We start from the raw sequence: 12,910 nt of genomic DNA, 5'->3' as shown, positions 1-12,910 counted from the left end.
CACGTCAAAATGTCACCCCTCTATTTCCACGGGGATTAAAAAAACATTGTGTTTTCAGAGTTCCGTCCTGCAGCTGCTACTCAATGAGCTACGTTCCACGCAGGGCAGCATATACCTGTCCGGGCCCCTGTCGTACGCCTGCCAGGAGCCATGGCTGTTCGTGGCCACCGTCCGACAGAACATCCTGTTCGGCCTGCCTTATAACCCCAAAAAATATATGGAGGTTCGTATTCTGAACTCATTTAGCATGACGAACTTATTTTGAATATATACAAATTATGAAGAAAATCATACACGTTAAGTGTATGATTTTCTTCATAATAATAATTATTATTATTATTGGTCACTCAAAAAATTCTCAGTAATACCAAGAAAGAAAGAAACAAACAAACTTTATTTGGTAAACAATACAAACAAACTAAACAATTAAAAAACATTTCAACACCTTTACCAAATAGGTGCTTACTCAGCATGTGTTGCGACCGTAGTCGCAACGCTGGTTTTCAGTAAGCGCCTAATGTAATACATAATATACATTGTAATCATTTAATTATTGTGTCGATATAATATAGTATATTATACTACGAGTACGACTACATCGACACACTAATTCACAACCAAAAATTACTACACAAGCGATTTGATGTTTCTTAACGATATTAACATTTTCAGGTTGTAAGAGTGTGCGCTCTACAAAAGGACTTCCAACAATTCCCTCACGGAGACCAGACGCTGGTTGGAGAGCGGGGTGCCTCACTATCAGGAGGTCAAAGAGCTCGTATCAACCTTGCAAGAGCTGTATACCGCCAGGTAATATTTTTTCAAATTTTTCCTTAAGTATGTATTTTGATTTTGACTTACCTAACTACTAGCTAGGTAATATGTTCAAAAATGGTCCATCACAAATGAATGGCCGCCCAAGACACTTATCACTATATATACAGTACGGCGTTAGGGGGGGGTGGGCGACCGCCCAGGGCGCCGGATAAAAAGGGGCGCTGTCTGCCGACAAAAGGGGCGCCAAATTTTTTCAGCACTATCAGCACCCTGGGCGCCGAAGAAATCTCGCCCCGGGCGATGGTAGTGCTAAAACCGGCCCTGAGTATATATTTCAAAACTTTAATGTAAGGTTCAAAGTTTCAAGGTTACGGATTGGCTCTCGAAACGGCAAATAATAATAAGCTATTTTCTATGATAAGAATCTATTGAAGCAGAAGTGATTACAAAGCCATTTGCAGGCAGGTAATAAAGAAAACGCAATTTTGTGTTGGATCGATTTCATGAAAAAAAAAAACAAGTTATTCACCTTTCATTTGAGATAATATTAATATATTGACGGTTCAAGTCCCTTGTAAATTGTAATACGAGTATATAACAGCTTGAAACTTTCGATCTACGTAATAAAATATGTCTAAGCGCCCTCCAGTTTAATATGATAATACCTTTGTTAAGCTTAATATGATAATACCTTTGTTATAAACCTGGACTAATTATTCACTAGGCTGACATCTACCTGCTGGACGACCCGCTGTCGGCAGTGGACGCACACGTCGGCCGGCAGCTGTTCGACGAGTGCATCAACGGCTACCTGCGGCACAGCACGAGGATTCTCGTCACCCACCAACTGCATTACCTCAAAGCCGTCGACTACATCGTGATTCTGAACAACGTAAGATATTCTTCCCCTTAATACTATCATAGACTAACGGCCTGTTTCACCACTTCCTGATAAGGTGCCGTATAGGCTTATTTGACAGATTGTCCATACTCTATCTGTCAAGTTAAGTGGTGGATAGCCTTATCAGGAAGTGGTGAAACAGGCCCTAAGGAAAATAATGTACTATCAGAGGGCCTAGACAAGCGGCAAGCAATTATCGTAAACGCCAACGCCACAAAAGGGATTTGACATTAGTATTCGCTAGCAAAGTGATGATTTATGTCAAATCGCATACATTGTGTTAGCGTTTACGCTTGTCTACTATATAGGGCTGAGAAGTCGGTTCATAGGCAGATGACGGACCTACGTAATTTGGTTGTGTTATATCAAACCCAGCCGACAGATCACGCCTAATATTGATTTGGCACAATACGACCTTTGATGTAGGTCCGTCATCTGCCTATGAATCAATTTTTTGATGGTACACTTTTAGTGTACTTATAGTTTCTTTTCCAATTAATTAGATTCTTGGTAGGGTTCTTGCTAAAAAATGTGTGGCAAATAGTTCCTAACAACATTTTTTGTGTTTCTTAGGGATCCATCGAAGCTACCGGGAGCTACTCAGAACTAGTCTCATCGGGCAAAGACTTCGCTAAGCTACTGGACACTACTCACGATGCAAATGAAACTAATGAGGACGTGGAAAAGCCCATGCCATTGTCACGTCGCGCCTCGAGGGTAAGTTTTATGTCATTGAAATTTAGATAACAGACTGCAACAGATTTTTTCAAGACGAATAGAAAAATTCTATCAAACCATCCATCGTTTGAACTCTATAAAATTACTGCAAAAACTTCGTAACAGGCCTAAAAGTCTGTCAGCCATACAATCTAAACCTTCTAAAATACCCACAATTACATCCAGGTATCTACAACTAGACGAGCGTCAATTGTTTCGACTTGCCGACGAGCTTCCCTGGCTTCGGCTGTGTCTATCGGAACCGAAATTCCTGCACAAGAGATGGAAGAGGAAGAAAGAGAGTCTGGCTCTATGGGCTGGCATGTGTATGGCGCCTACATGAGGGCGGGCGGCAAAGCGCCAAGACTATTGCTGATGGTGCTCCTTCTAGTAATCGGACAACTATCTGCAACACTTTGCGACTATTGGGTGATGTTCTGGTAAGTTTAACAAAAACTGTCAAAAAAATATATCCACAGCCAAACATAGAACTTTCCTTTTTTTGGATGTCGGAAAAAGAGCAACTGTCAAAGAAACCACGTGTTGATACTTCTGCATTTTAGGACAAACGAAGTCACACGGCTCAAGGAAAGAGAAAAGAACAACACAATCGCAGACGATTTTGACATGGACGTGAACGAAAGGGCCAACTCTACCTTCAGCTTTGCTAGTTACTTTACCGGAATTGAAGTTAAACCAAGTAAGTTCTTATGCTGCTTTAAACTAACAATAAGACATAGAAAACGCATATAACCGTTTTGGTAATATCGATTTTATAATATTTGGCAATGTCTTTACAATCTAATATCTTGAATTGGCATGTTGACTATTTTTTTTTTCTTATCGGTAATTGAAAGACACTTAAAAAATAGAAACATCGCTGAAAGAATGACTCTCATAGCTTAAAAATTCACCAAGATATGACAATTCAAATATCTCATAAAAAAGACCTGCCCGAAACGCTCCATACAAAGTGCTACGAAAGTATGACGTCAGTCTTTCGTAGTTTGTACGCATCGGGAGACAACTTTGTTCGACAGGTATATTAAATATTGCGTTTATGAAAGTGGTTTCATAACAAAAGTTGCTTTTAATTGCATAAGTTATCGAATTGTATACAAATATTAAGAAATTTAATTGAAAAAAAAATCGACTTGAATATCTTTGACTTTGAAGGCGCATAACAAAAAAAATACAAATGCTATAAAGCTGAAATTTTAAGAACACTTATTTTTTTACCGTAATTTCTTAATTTTATTAACAAAATTCGCTAATCTTTGACCTTGTCATCATCCCTATTCTTTCAGGTATGGACATCCACGCATACATCGGCCCACTGGACACCGTGCAGTATCTGTACATATACACGATACTCATCATCTGCTGCATCTTCTTCATCACGGCCCGAGCGTTCATGTTCTTCAAGGTCTGCATGACGGCTTCCAGGAACCTCCATAACGACATGTTCCATTCCATGCTGCGTGGTGTTATGAGATTCTTTGACACTAATTCATCAGGTATGTAAATCTACCCTTAAGAGTTATACATATAAACAAAATTACAATATCTAACTCTACCGTATAAATATAACGATAGTTTCAACAAGAATTCTATTCGCAGGTCGTATTCTGAACCGTTTCTCAAAGGATATGGGTGCCTTGGATGAACTGTTACCGCGTTTCTTCCTGGAGTGCATACAGATCTACCTTGTGATGTCCAGTATATTGGCCTTAAACGCAGCTGCCCTAGTGTGGACCCTGCTACCTACCACTTGTATTCTACTGGTGTTCTACATGATTCTCCAGATATATCTGAAGTCAGCTCAATCAATTAAGCGTCTCGAAGGCACAAGTAAGTATAACTTTTGCTTTTTGAATGCCCCTCTTTTCTAAACTCGCTTTTACTCTTCAAGTTCATTTTTAGGGTTCCGTAGCCAAATGGCAAAAAACGGAACCCTTATAGATTCGTCATGTCTGTCTGTCTGTCTGTCTTTCCGTCCGTATGTCACAGCCACTTTTCTCCGAAACTATAAGAGCTGTACTATTGAAAATTGGTGAGTAGATGTAGTTTGTGAACCGCATTAAGATTTTGATACAAAAATGGAAAAGTTATTAAAAATTTTAGGGGTCCCCATAGGTACTAGGTTAGATGAAAAAAAATTTTTATCTATGGATAGGTCTTCTAAAATCATATTGAGGTTTCTAATATCATTTTTTTCTAACCTGAATAGTTTGCGAGAGGGACTCTTCCAAAGTGGTAAAATGTGTGTCCCCCCCCCCCCCCCCTCTAACTTCTAAAGTAAGGGCATGATAATTCTAAAAAAAAATATATAATGTACATTACTGTAAAAACTACCAACGATAATTGGTGTGAACGATATCTAGCAAGCAGTTTTTTTTATACGTCATAAATGGTAAACCTTACACCAACAAAAAAAAATTTTTTTCATTTAACTTATGCGTGTGGGGTATCTATGAATAGGTCTTTAAAAATCATATTAAAGTTTCTAATTTCATTTTTTTCTAACTTGAATAGTTTGCGAGAGAGACTCTTCCAAAATGGTAAAATGTGTCCCCCCCCCCTCTAACTTCCAAAGTAGGGGCATGATAAGTCTAAAAAAATATATGATGTACCATCGAGGAAGTTGATTCCTATGCAATTGACAGACCAACGTTATTTGGTCGAATATGTCATTTCAATGTTAATTGTGATCTGTCAGCTGGGTTTGACGTAACGCAACCAAACTACTTAGGTCCCCGATTTGCATAGGAATCAACTTCTCTGATAGTACATTACTATTAAAACTACCAACGAAAATTGGTTTGAACGAAATCTATCAAGTAGTTTTTTTTTTACACGTCATAAATGATAAACCTTAAATAAACTTTCATTAAATCAACTGAAACATAAAAATAAATCAAAAACCTTTTAATTTCATAAAAATAAACCTTATTGCTGCTGCGGTACCCTTCATGGGCGAGTCCAAATCGCACTTGGCCGCTTTTTTAACATTTTATCTACCCGATGTGCTAATTATGTTAATTATTGTTTCCTTCTTCCAGCTCGCAGTCCTGTATTCTCTCACATGTCCGCCACCCTCAACGGAATCAGTACTATCAGATCAGCCGGTGCCCAACAAAGGCTTATCAAGGAATTCGATCGTTTCCAGGTATATCTTCTATCTTTTGAAAACTCTTTAAAAAACTCCAATTTCAATACAAAACTAACTGGAATATTTATGTTTAAGGACGTGCACACTTCAACTTGGAGCAGCTACCTCGCCAGCGGAGTTACTCTTGGCTTTTGGCTGGACTTCATCTGCGTCCTTTACTTGACCATCGTCATCGTTGCCTTCCTAGTCATTGATAGCAGTAAGTTTCGCCAATTTATTGAAAAACACAATCAGGGCTTGTTTCACCACTTCCTGATAAGTGCCGGATAGGATATTCACCACTTAACTTGACAGATAGAGTATGGAAAATCAGTCAAAAGCGTGTGGATAGTGCGGACTGCGGCATAATGATCTACGTTAAATGTTTCAAAAAGCCTAATTCACGTTCTTAAGCATTAGCACACTTTGCCACTGAGTCGCATTGTGCTCTTGGTCTGAAATTGGAAAACTCACAATATAGTATTGAACAATGTCCATTTATACAAAAGAGGCCTTTGTTCATCCAGATTTCTCCGTTAGTTACATAATGTGTAACATAATATCACAATCGTATGAAATTACATAACCGCGATTATTTCACAGAAACCATATTCTCTGGCAACGTGGGGTTGGCAATATCCCAGACTCTGATATTGACGGGCATGTTGCAATTCGGCGTGCGGCAAACTGCCGAGGTCATCTCGCAGATGACCAGCGTGGAGAGAATCCTGCAGTACACGCACATCGAGCGGGAACCGCAGTGGGATAAGGGAGGTCAGTAATTTATTAATAAGTTTATAGGTAATATAGATTATAATATTATGCCCAATACGCTCAGACTAAAGATGAATAGAAATAAAGTATAATATTCTAACGGCATCACATTGTAAAAATTTGACAATTGCGGTTGAACAAGATTTAAAACATTTTATATCCTTGGAAATTGTTCGAATGTTTAACACTTGGCAACTGCCTCCTATTTTTATAGGTCAGCGTACTGATAGTTTTATGTCTTGCTATTCTGATAGGTTTTTTATCATTCCAGCCAAGGAAACGCCTAAAAATTGGCCAGCACGCGGCCAACTGGAATTCAGAAATTGCTACATGAAATACACACCAGAAGACTTGCCTGTACTCAAGAACCTAAACTTAGTCATTGAGAGTGGCTGGAAGGTGAGAAACATCTTTGGATGATTTGTCATTTAAGTATATAAAAATTATTGAATAACTTACATGTCTTCACTTCTTACTCGACGTTAGGTAGGTATGCACTATGCACTTAAAAAGCCATGATCACTGTAATCATAATCGACTACCGCTCAATTCCGTGATCTCACTCAAATTACTTCAATCGCTTGCATAGTTTATAAATTTATCTGTTTGTAATTTCATATTTTGTACACAGGTGGGAATAGTCGGGCGAACGGGTGCCGGAAAATCTTCGCTGATATCGTCATTGTTCAGACTTGCCATCGTGGAAGGAGAAGTTATCATAGACGGTGTGGACACTGGCAGCTTAGCACTACAGGTAGGAATCTGCTCTTTTTTTTTCGAAAGGGTCTAAGCTACTGGTCTGGTTAAGACCATGGTAGTTTAATCGTGGCTATAACTAGTCTGTTGCTAGTTAGTTTGGAGATAAACAATGAGCGGAGCCTGGCCCCCTCCCCTAAAGTCACACGTGTGACATTCTAATCGGGCAATATTGGGGAGAGCTACGAAAATAAGCTATTTTTATCTGACGTGGGGACACGGGTCCCCCCTGCTCTTAAGGGGTCCGACCCCTTACTCACTCTCAGACGAGTGAGGCTGCTCGCGCGCGGTAGCACAAACTAGCTGCGTACGAGTTATCGCGGTAGATGAGCTCAAGTTATTAATGTTATTGCTTAAAAGAGGGCCGTCCCTCTCCCCTTCCGAGTCCGGTTGGGGTGACACATGCGTGTATGTTCTAATGTCAAAGTAATTGGTAGAGCTCTCTACGACAATGTCGCGGTCGCGGTCATGATTTAGGTGTGTTCCTATGCTATCCGCATGCGAACTCGAACCCGGGATCGAGCTCGGCACCGGATTTCGGTCGGTCTGTCTGTTTGTCGTTCGGGTCGTGTTAAGTCCTCGGGGAAGGCGCCGGCGTCGTCCCCGGTGCAGTACTAACCACGCGGGTGAGTGTGATTTGTGTTTACGTAACTGTACACAGTACGTTACGTATTCTGTGATGGGGTCTACAGGGTCGGCTAAGATATGCTTAGGCCGTCTGAAGGGGTATCGGAATGATGCGTCATGTTCGTAGTCCACAGCCTTACGAATGAGCGGATTGGGATGGAATCTGCTCATATAGGACTATTATTAGGATTCAAAGATGACCAGCGAGTTACTAAAAATTATCTAGAAATGGAAAATAAAACTATCATTTGAGTAACCGAAGTTAAATGAAAATATGATACATATATTTATTTATTTATTTATAAATTCTTTATTTGCATTATAAACCACGGACGTAAAAAAAATACGGACGGATCGCCATTAAGAAATGAGTGAAGCACCCTTAATAAGCCCAGGCGATCATATGTACACATCTTGCACAAACACTCGCACTGTAATAAGCCGATCGTACCGCCATTACGCAATTAGACTGCATCGCGGTGACACATCTTTGTCATTCATAAATAAAAATAAATATGCCATCTTGTGTTGTAAAATGGTGCAAGAACAATACAACCTTACACAAAAAACTTCAAGGAATAATATTTCATAGGTAAGATAACATATTTTTAAAGTATTTTGATAAAATAATGTAAATATTAATTCAACTTCAACAGGTCAGTAATGTCCATAACAAAGTGGGGAAATTTTCCCCAAACCGGGGAAAATTTTAAATTATTTTTAAATAATCAAATAATTAATTTTATTGTCTTTTATTAGTGTCATGTAAGTATTTAGCATACTATTGACCAGTAATTAGGCAGGAATACAATAATAGGGGTGTAGACAGTAAACGAAATCTAATACAAATTATTGTTTTTTTGAGAGTTTGTATTATAGAATTACCGAAAATGGACATATTTTACTTAATAACTTTATAATATTTTTTTATATTTAATAAGTGATTTTTTTTAATTGAAATAAGAGTGTATTTATTTTTTATACATATTTTTAGGTGTAACAAAATACTTATGTACTGTCAGAGAAGTTGATTCCTATGCAAATCGGGGACATAAGTAGTTTGGTTGCGTTACGTCAAACCCAGCCGACAGATCACAATTAACATTGAATTGACTTAAGTATTCGACCAAATAACGTTGGTATGTCAGTTGCATAGGAATCAACTTCCTTGATGGTACATCTGTAAAATAAATATATTTCCTAAAAATAGTCTACACCCCTATTAATTTCTTAATTTACAAAAGTGGATATTGTTGTTTGACGACCTCTGTGGCTCAGTGGGTGGGCTGTCGGTGGCTCAAGCCGAGGGTCGCGGGTTCGAATCCTGCCGACGGAACAAAAAGTTTTCAAAGTTCCTGGGTCATGGGTGTGTATTAAATATGTGTATCATATAATAAAAATCTTAAATATATGTATAGTATAACAGTATTAAATATATTTCCGTTGTCTAGTACCCGTAACACAAGTCCTTCAGGTACTTAGCACGGGGTCAGACTGACGTGGTGTGAAGCGTCCATAGATAAAATTGTTGTCTTAGATTTCCTTCAGTAGTAGGGGAGGGAAGGTGCTATTGGTGTAGTCACCCGAGCGTCATTGAGACCTAGTAGGAATGAAAATATTGAATGGACCAGGAATAAATTTAACACCATGTTAGGTGATTTGATTTGACGTTAGCGCATGGTAGAACTCTCGATAGCTCTAACAGGCCGTTAACTGATTTAACAAGCCATTATTTATTTAACATTACTTGATTGTTTCATGAAACGGGTTATGGGACTTAAGTATCTTATATCTTTTCGTATACAGGTTTCTTATATAGGTTTCGGGGGCGATAAATATGTCTAGCTAGGAATTATTTTTAGAAAATGTCATTTTATTCGTGTTTTATCGAATACCGAGCAAAGCTCGGTCAAATAGCTAGTAATAATTTTATTATTGTAAATGTTTGTACATAATCATTATTACTAATAATGTTATGTAAATAATATACTTCTCTGTACGTAATATGTGTTTTTTTCTATCTATAGTGTCATAAAAATAATATTTTCATTATGACATCTTTAACAACCGCTTACATTTCTGAAGCGAAAAAAACATAAAAATATGTTTAAGTACCTATAAAAAATACATTTAACTTGTCTGAGTTTACAAAATTTAAAAGTAGGGAAATTTATGATTTATATGGCAACCCTCATATCACGCACACGTCCTACACGGGCGGCCATAACTAGGCTTCACTCGTGATTAGAGAAGGTTACGTCCGTACTTTTTTTACGTCCGTGTTATAAACAATATAAAATAACAAAAACAACATTGTATTGGATCCGACCGTAAAATCCTGCAGGAATCATTTTTTCGATCAAATATATTTTAAAATAATCTTTAGAACGTATAGAATGGATTAATGTTGGGTTGCCTTGTCAAAAGTAGCCGCAAGTACCTCTAATTAAGTTCTCATGAACATTCTCATGAGATAAATGCATAATTTGCATGTATATTTTTTTTACATCATTTGAAAGAAAATGACGTGAGAAAATAAGGTATAAATGGTTGCCAGCTCTAAGTCGGCCGCAACCTAGGGTTGCCAGCCCGTAAACATTTTGATACCAAATTAAAGTTTTATGCATTTTGTACATGAATATCCATGGATGACAGTTGCACGATAGCCGCAAACTGGGGTTGCCATCACTTTTGTATATGACATATGTTCAGGCCTATAATTATTATGCCTGGCATTATTTGAGGACGTCGAGAACTCGCAAGATTGCTATTTTTATTTAACAGGCGTTTTTATTTTTATGTGCATTGTCCTGACATTCCTCAATGTCATTCCTTTTTAATTCTCTTACTTTTCTATTGAATACACGCAAGTTTGTATTACGGGCTTTCATTTTGCTCAATTAGAGGTACTTGCGGCTACTTTTAACAAGGCAACCCAACATTAATCCATTATATACGTTCTAAAGATTATTTTAAAATATATTTGATCGAAAAAAACGATTCATGCAGAATTTTACGGTCGGATCTTAGGATAATAGAACTTTATGTGAGTACTTACCTAACACTTTGTTATTTTTACAGGACCTAAGATCGAAAATATCAATTATTCCTCAAGAACCAGTGTTGTTCTCCGCGTCGATAAGATACAACTTGGATCCTTTCAACTCGTACGAAGACGATGCGCTATGGCAGGCTCTTGAAGCGGTAAATATTCTAACTTCTCTAGTGCTTTGCTGCAATTTAATTTTTTGATACATTACTTTTATATTCACCTAATAGTTAAAAGAAATCGTCGTGTTTCGTTCATAATTTAACATGCCTACCAATCTTGCAGGTCGACCTAAAGGCAGCCATCCCAGCTCTGGACTTCAAGGTGTCGGAAGGTGGATCCAACTTCTCACTGGGACAGAGGCAGCTGGTCTGCCTGGCCCGAGCCATACTCCGCGGAAACCGCATACTCGTGCTGGACGAAGCCACCGCCAATGTCGATCCTAAGTAAGTTTATCGCCTCTACCTTTTTGTTAGGACATAGGTGTTCTAATTAACTGCAGTTGCCTGATGAAACACAATAGAACACAAGAGCTTCCATAGTCAAATCATTGTTTTATAAAATTCAGATCTACCTAATGAACTTACCAGTTCGTGTTGGCTGTTTTGTATGTTTGTGACAAAGCCTAAACATAAAACTTTGTTTACAGGACCGACGAATTCATACAAAGAACGATAAGAACGAGGTTCGCCGATTGCACCGTGCTGACAGTGGCGCACCGGCTCAACACCATCATGGACTCCGACCGCGTCATGGTGATGGACTCCGGCCGGCTGGTGGAGTTCGACTACCCCTACCGCCTGCTCAGCAACCCCGAGGGACACTTCACCAAGATGGTCAACGAGACGAGCGACAAGATGTCCGCCCAGCTCTTTGAGGTCGCGAAGAAGACGTTCATCGCCAATGGCGGTGTCGTCGACTAGGACGAAGCTAGTGGCTACCTAGTCAAAATGCTTTCGCCAGTTTCGATAGCGAAGTTAAATGTCAAAAATGTATGGGATTTGGCATAATGCATCGAAAGCGCCATGACACTTTAGGGTCAATTCAGGATCGCAACGCGCGCGTATCTTCATTTCTAAAGAACTGAATTGACAGATTTCGTGAGTGTGAAAACAAATCTGTCACATACATACAAATTTAAAAATGCATCTACGCGTCGCATTGCGGTCTGAATTGACCCTAAGCGTTATACTAGATCCCATAGGTACATTTTTGATATCTATCTGCGCCATCGGATCTGGCGAATGCATTTTGTCCGAGCGCTCTGTATTTGTTAAGTTTCTCGTGAATAACGTTTTGGAATAATGCAGTTAGGTACTTAGAGATATACTTAGTCATTATCGTATGCCAATGGCTTTACCGTTCGCATAAGTTTCGTTGCCATTTTAGTAGTGTATGAATACATCACTTCCAACTTACACTTGTTTATCTTCCCCTAATTGTAAGTTACCTAAAGGTCGAGTAGGTAGGTGTACCTAGGTGGTATGCGTAGATGTAATATTCAGATGGCATCAGAATTTCTGTCACAAAATAGGGTCAAAAATACGTCCTTCTTATGTCTTATTTACCTACCTAGAATTAAAGAAATCATTTTGAAAGCGCGGTCCTCCTGCGCGCTAAGCGTTTACAAAGCCTATTCAAGACAATTTTTTGATACAAATTCTGGCCTAATAATGTAAGAAACTTTTGAATTTATATATTTGGAATATAATTATATCTAGATAGGTAAGTGTATGTTAAGTACCTCTTGTACATAATGACTTAGCGGCATTTTATTCCAACACGGACTGATAAATATGTAAGTGAACGATGTTTAGTTATTAAGGAAAGTGAGTAGGAGAAATTGTTATTTATTTTATTAATTTACAATCATAACATTTTGTTATTATGGGTACTGTGAAATAAATATTGTGATTGCCATAGTTTGACCTCGATCAAATAAAAATAGGAATATAATAATTTTTCTTTCATTTCAAAATTTTCCTATGAATTTCCTTCGCGGCAACTGCGATAAATGGTTAAGTTATTTTCACACAGGGGCAGTGTCAAAGCGACGAATCACGTTTTTCGCCAAGGCATATTCAACTCTGTTTTATAATTTAAGTACCTACTATGCTTTAGGCAAGAAATATGGTCAGTGTGGGTTGAACCACGTTGA

General features: G+C 38.4%; 1 protein-coding gene across 2 annotated transcripts in view; it reads left to right on the top strand.

Moving 5' to 3' along the window:
* LOC121729975 (ATP-binding cassette sub-family C member 4) overlaps positions 1 to 12,702 on the top strand; it is a 62,376-nt gene extending 49,674 nt beyond the window's left edge. For both annotated transcript variants that reach the window (XM_042118752.1, XM_042118751.1), the window contains exons 10-25: positions 59 to 223; positions 673 to 810; positions 1,502 to 1,669; positions 2,252 to 2,395; positions 2,582 to 2,835; positions 2,959 to 3,095; positions 3,703 to 3,912; positions 4,016 to 4,246; positions 5,458 to 5,564; positions 5,643 to 5,766; positions 6,150 to 6,320; positions 6,592 to 6,719; positions 6,952 to 7,074; positions 10,785 to 10,907; positions 11,038 to 11,198; positions 11,402 to 12,702. In XM_042118752.1, coding sequence (XP_041974686.1) covers positions 59 to 223; positions 673 to 810; positions 1,502 to 1,669; positions 2,252 to 2,395; positions 2,582 to 2,835; positions 2,959 to 3,095; positions 3,703 to 3,912; positions 4,016 to 4,246; positions 5,458 to 5,564; positions 5,643 to 5,766; positions 6,150 to 6,320; positions 6,592 to 6,719; positions 6,952 to 7,074; positions 10,785 to 10,907; positions 11,038 to 11,198; positions 11,402 to 11,675 — 2,658 coding nt within the window. In that variant the 3' untranslated portion in view covers positions 11,676 to 12,702. The remainder of the gene's footprint in view (positions 1 to 58; positions 224 to 672; positions 811 to 1,501; positions 1,670 to 2,251; positions 2,396 to 2,581; positions 2,836 to 2,958; positions 3,096 to 3,702; positions 3,913 to 4,015; positions 4,247 to 5,457; positions 5,565 to 5,642; positions 5,767 to 6,149; positions 6,321 to 6,591; positions 6,720 to 6,951; positions 7,075 to 10,784; positions 10,908 to 11,037; positions 11,199 to 11,401) is intronic.
* Positions 12,703 to 12,910: the final 208 nt, after the last annotated feature.

Source organism: Aricia agestis, chromosome 8 (genome assembly GCF_905147365.1).
Source record: "Aricia agestis chromosome 8, ilAriAges1.1, whole genome shotgun sequence".
NCBI classification, from domain to species: Eukaryota; Metazoa; Arthropoda; class Insecta; order Lepidoptera; family Lycaenidae; genus Aricia; species Aricia agestis.
The sequence above is the reverse complement of the archived record's forward strand: the minus strand, read 5'-3'. Positions and strand labels throughout refer to the sequence as shown.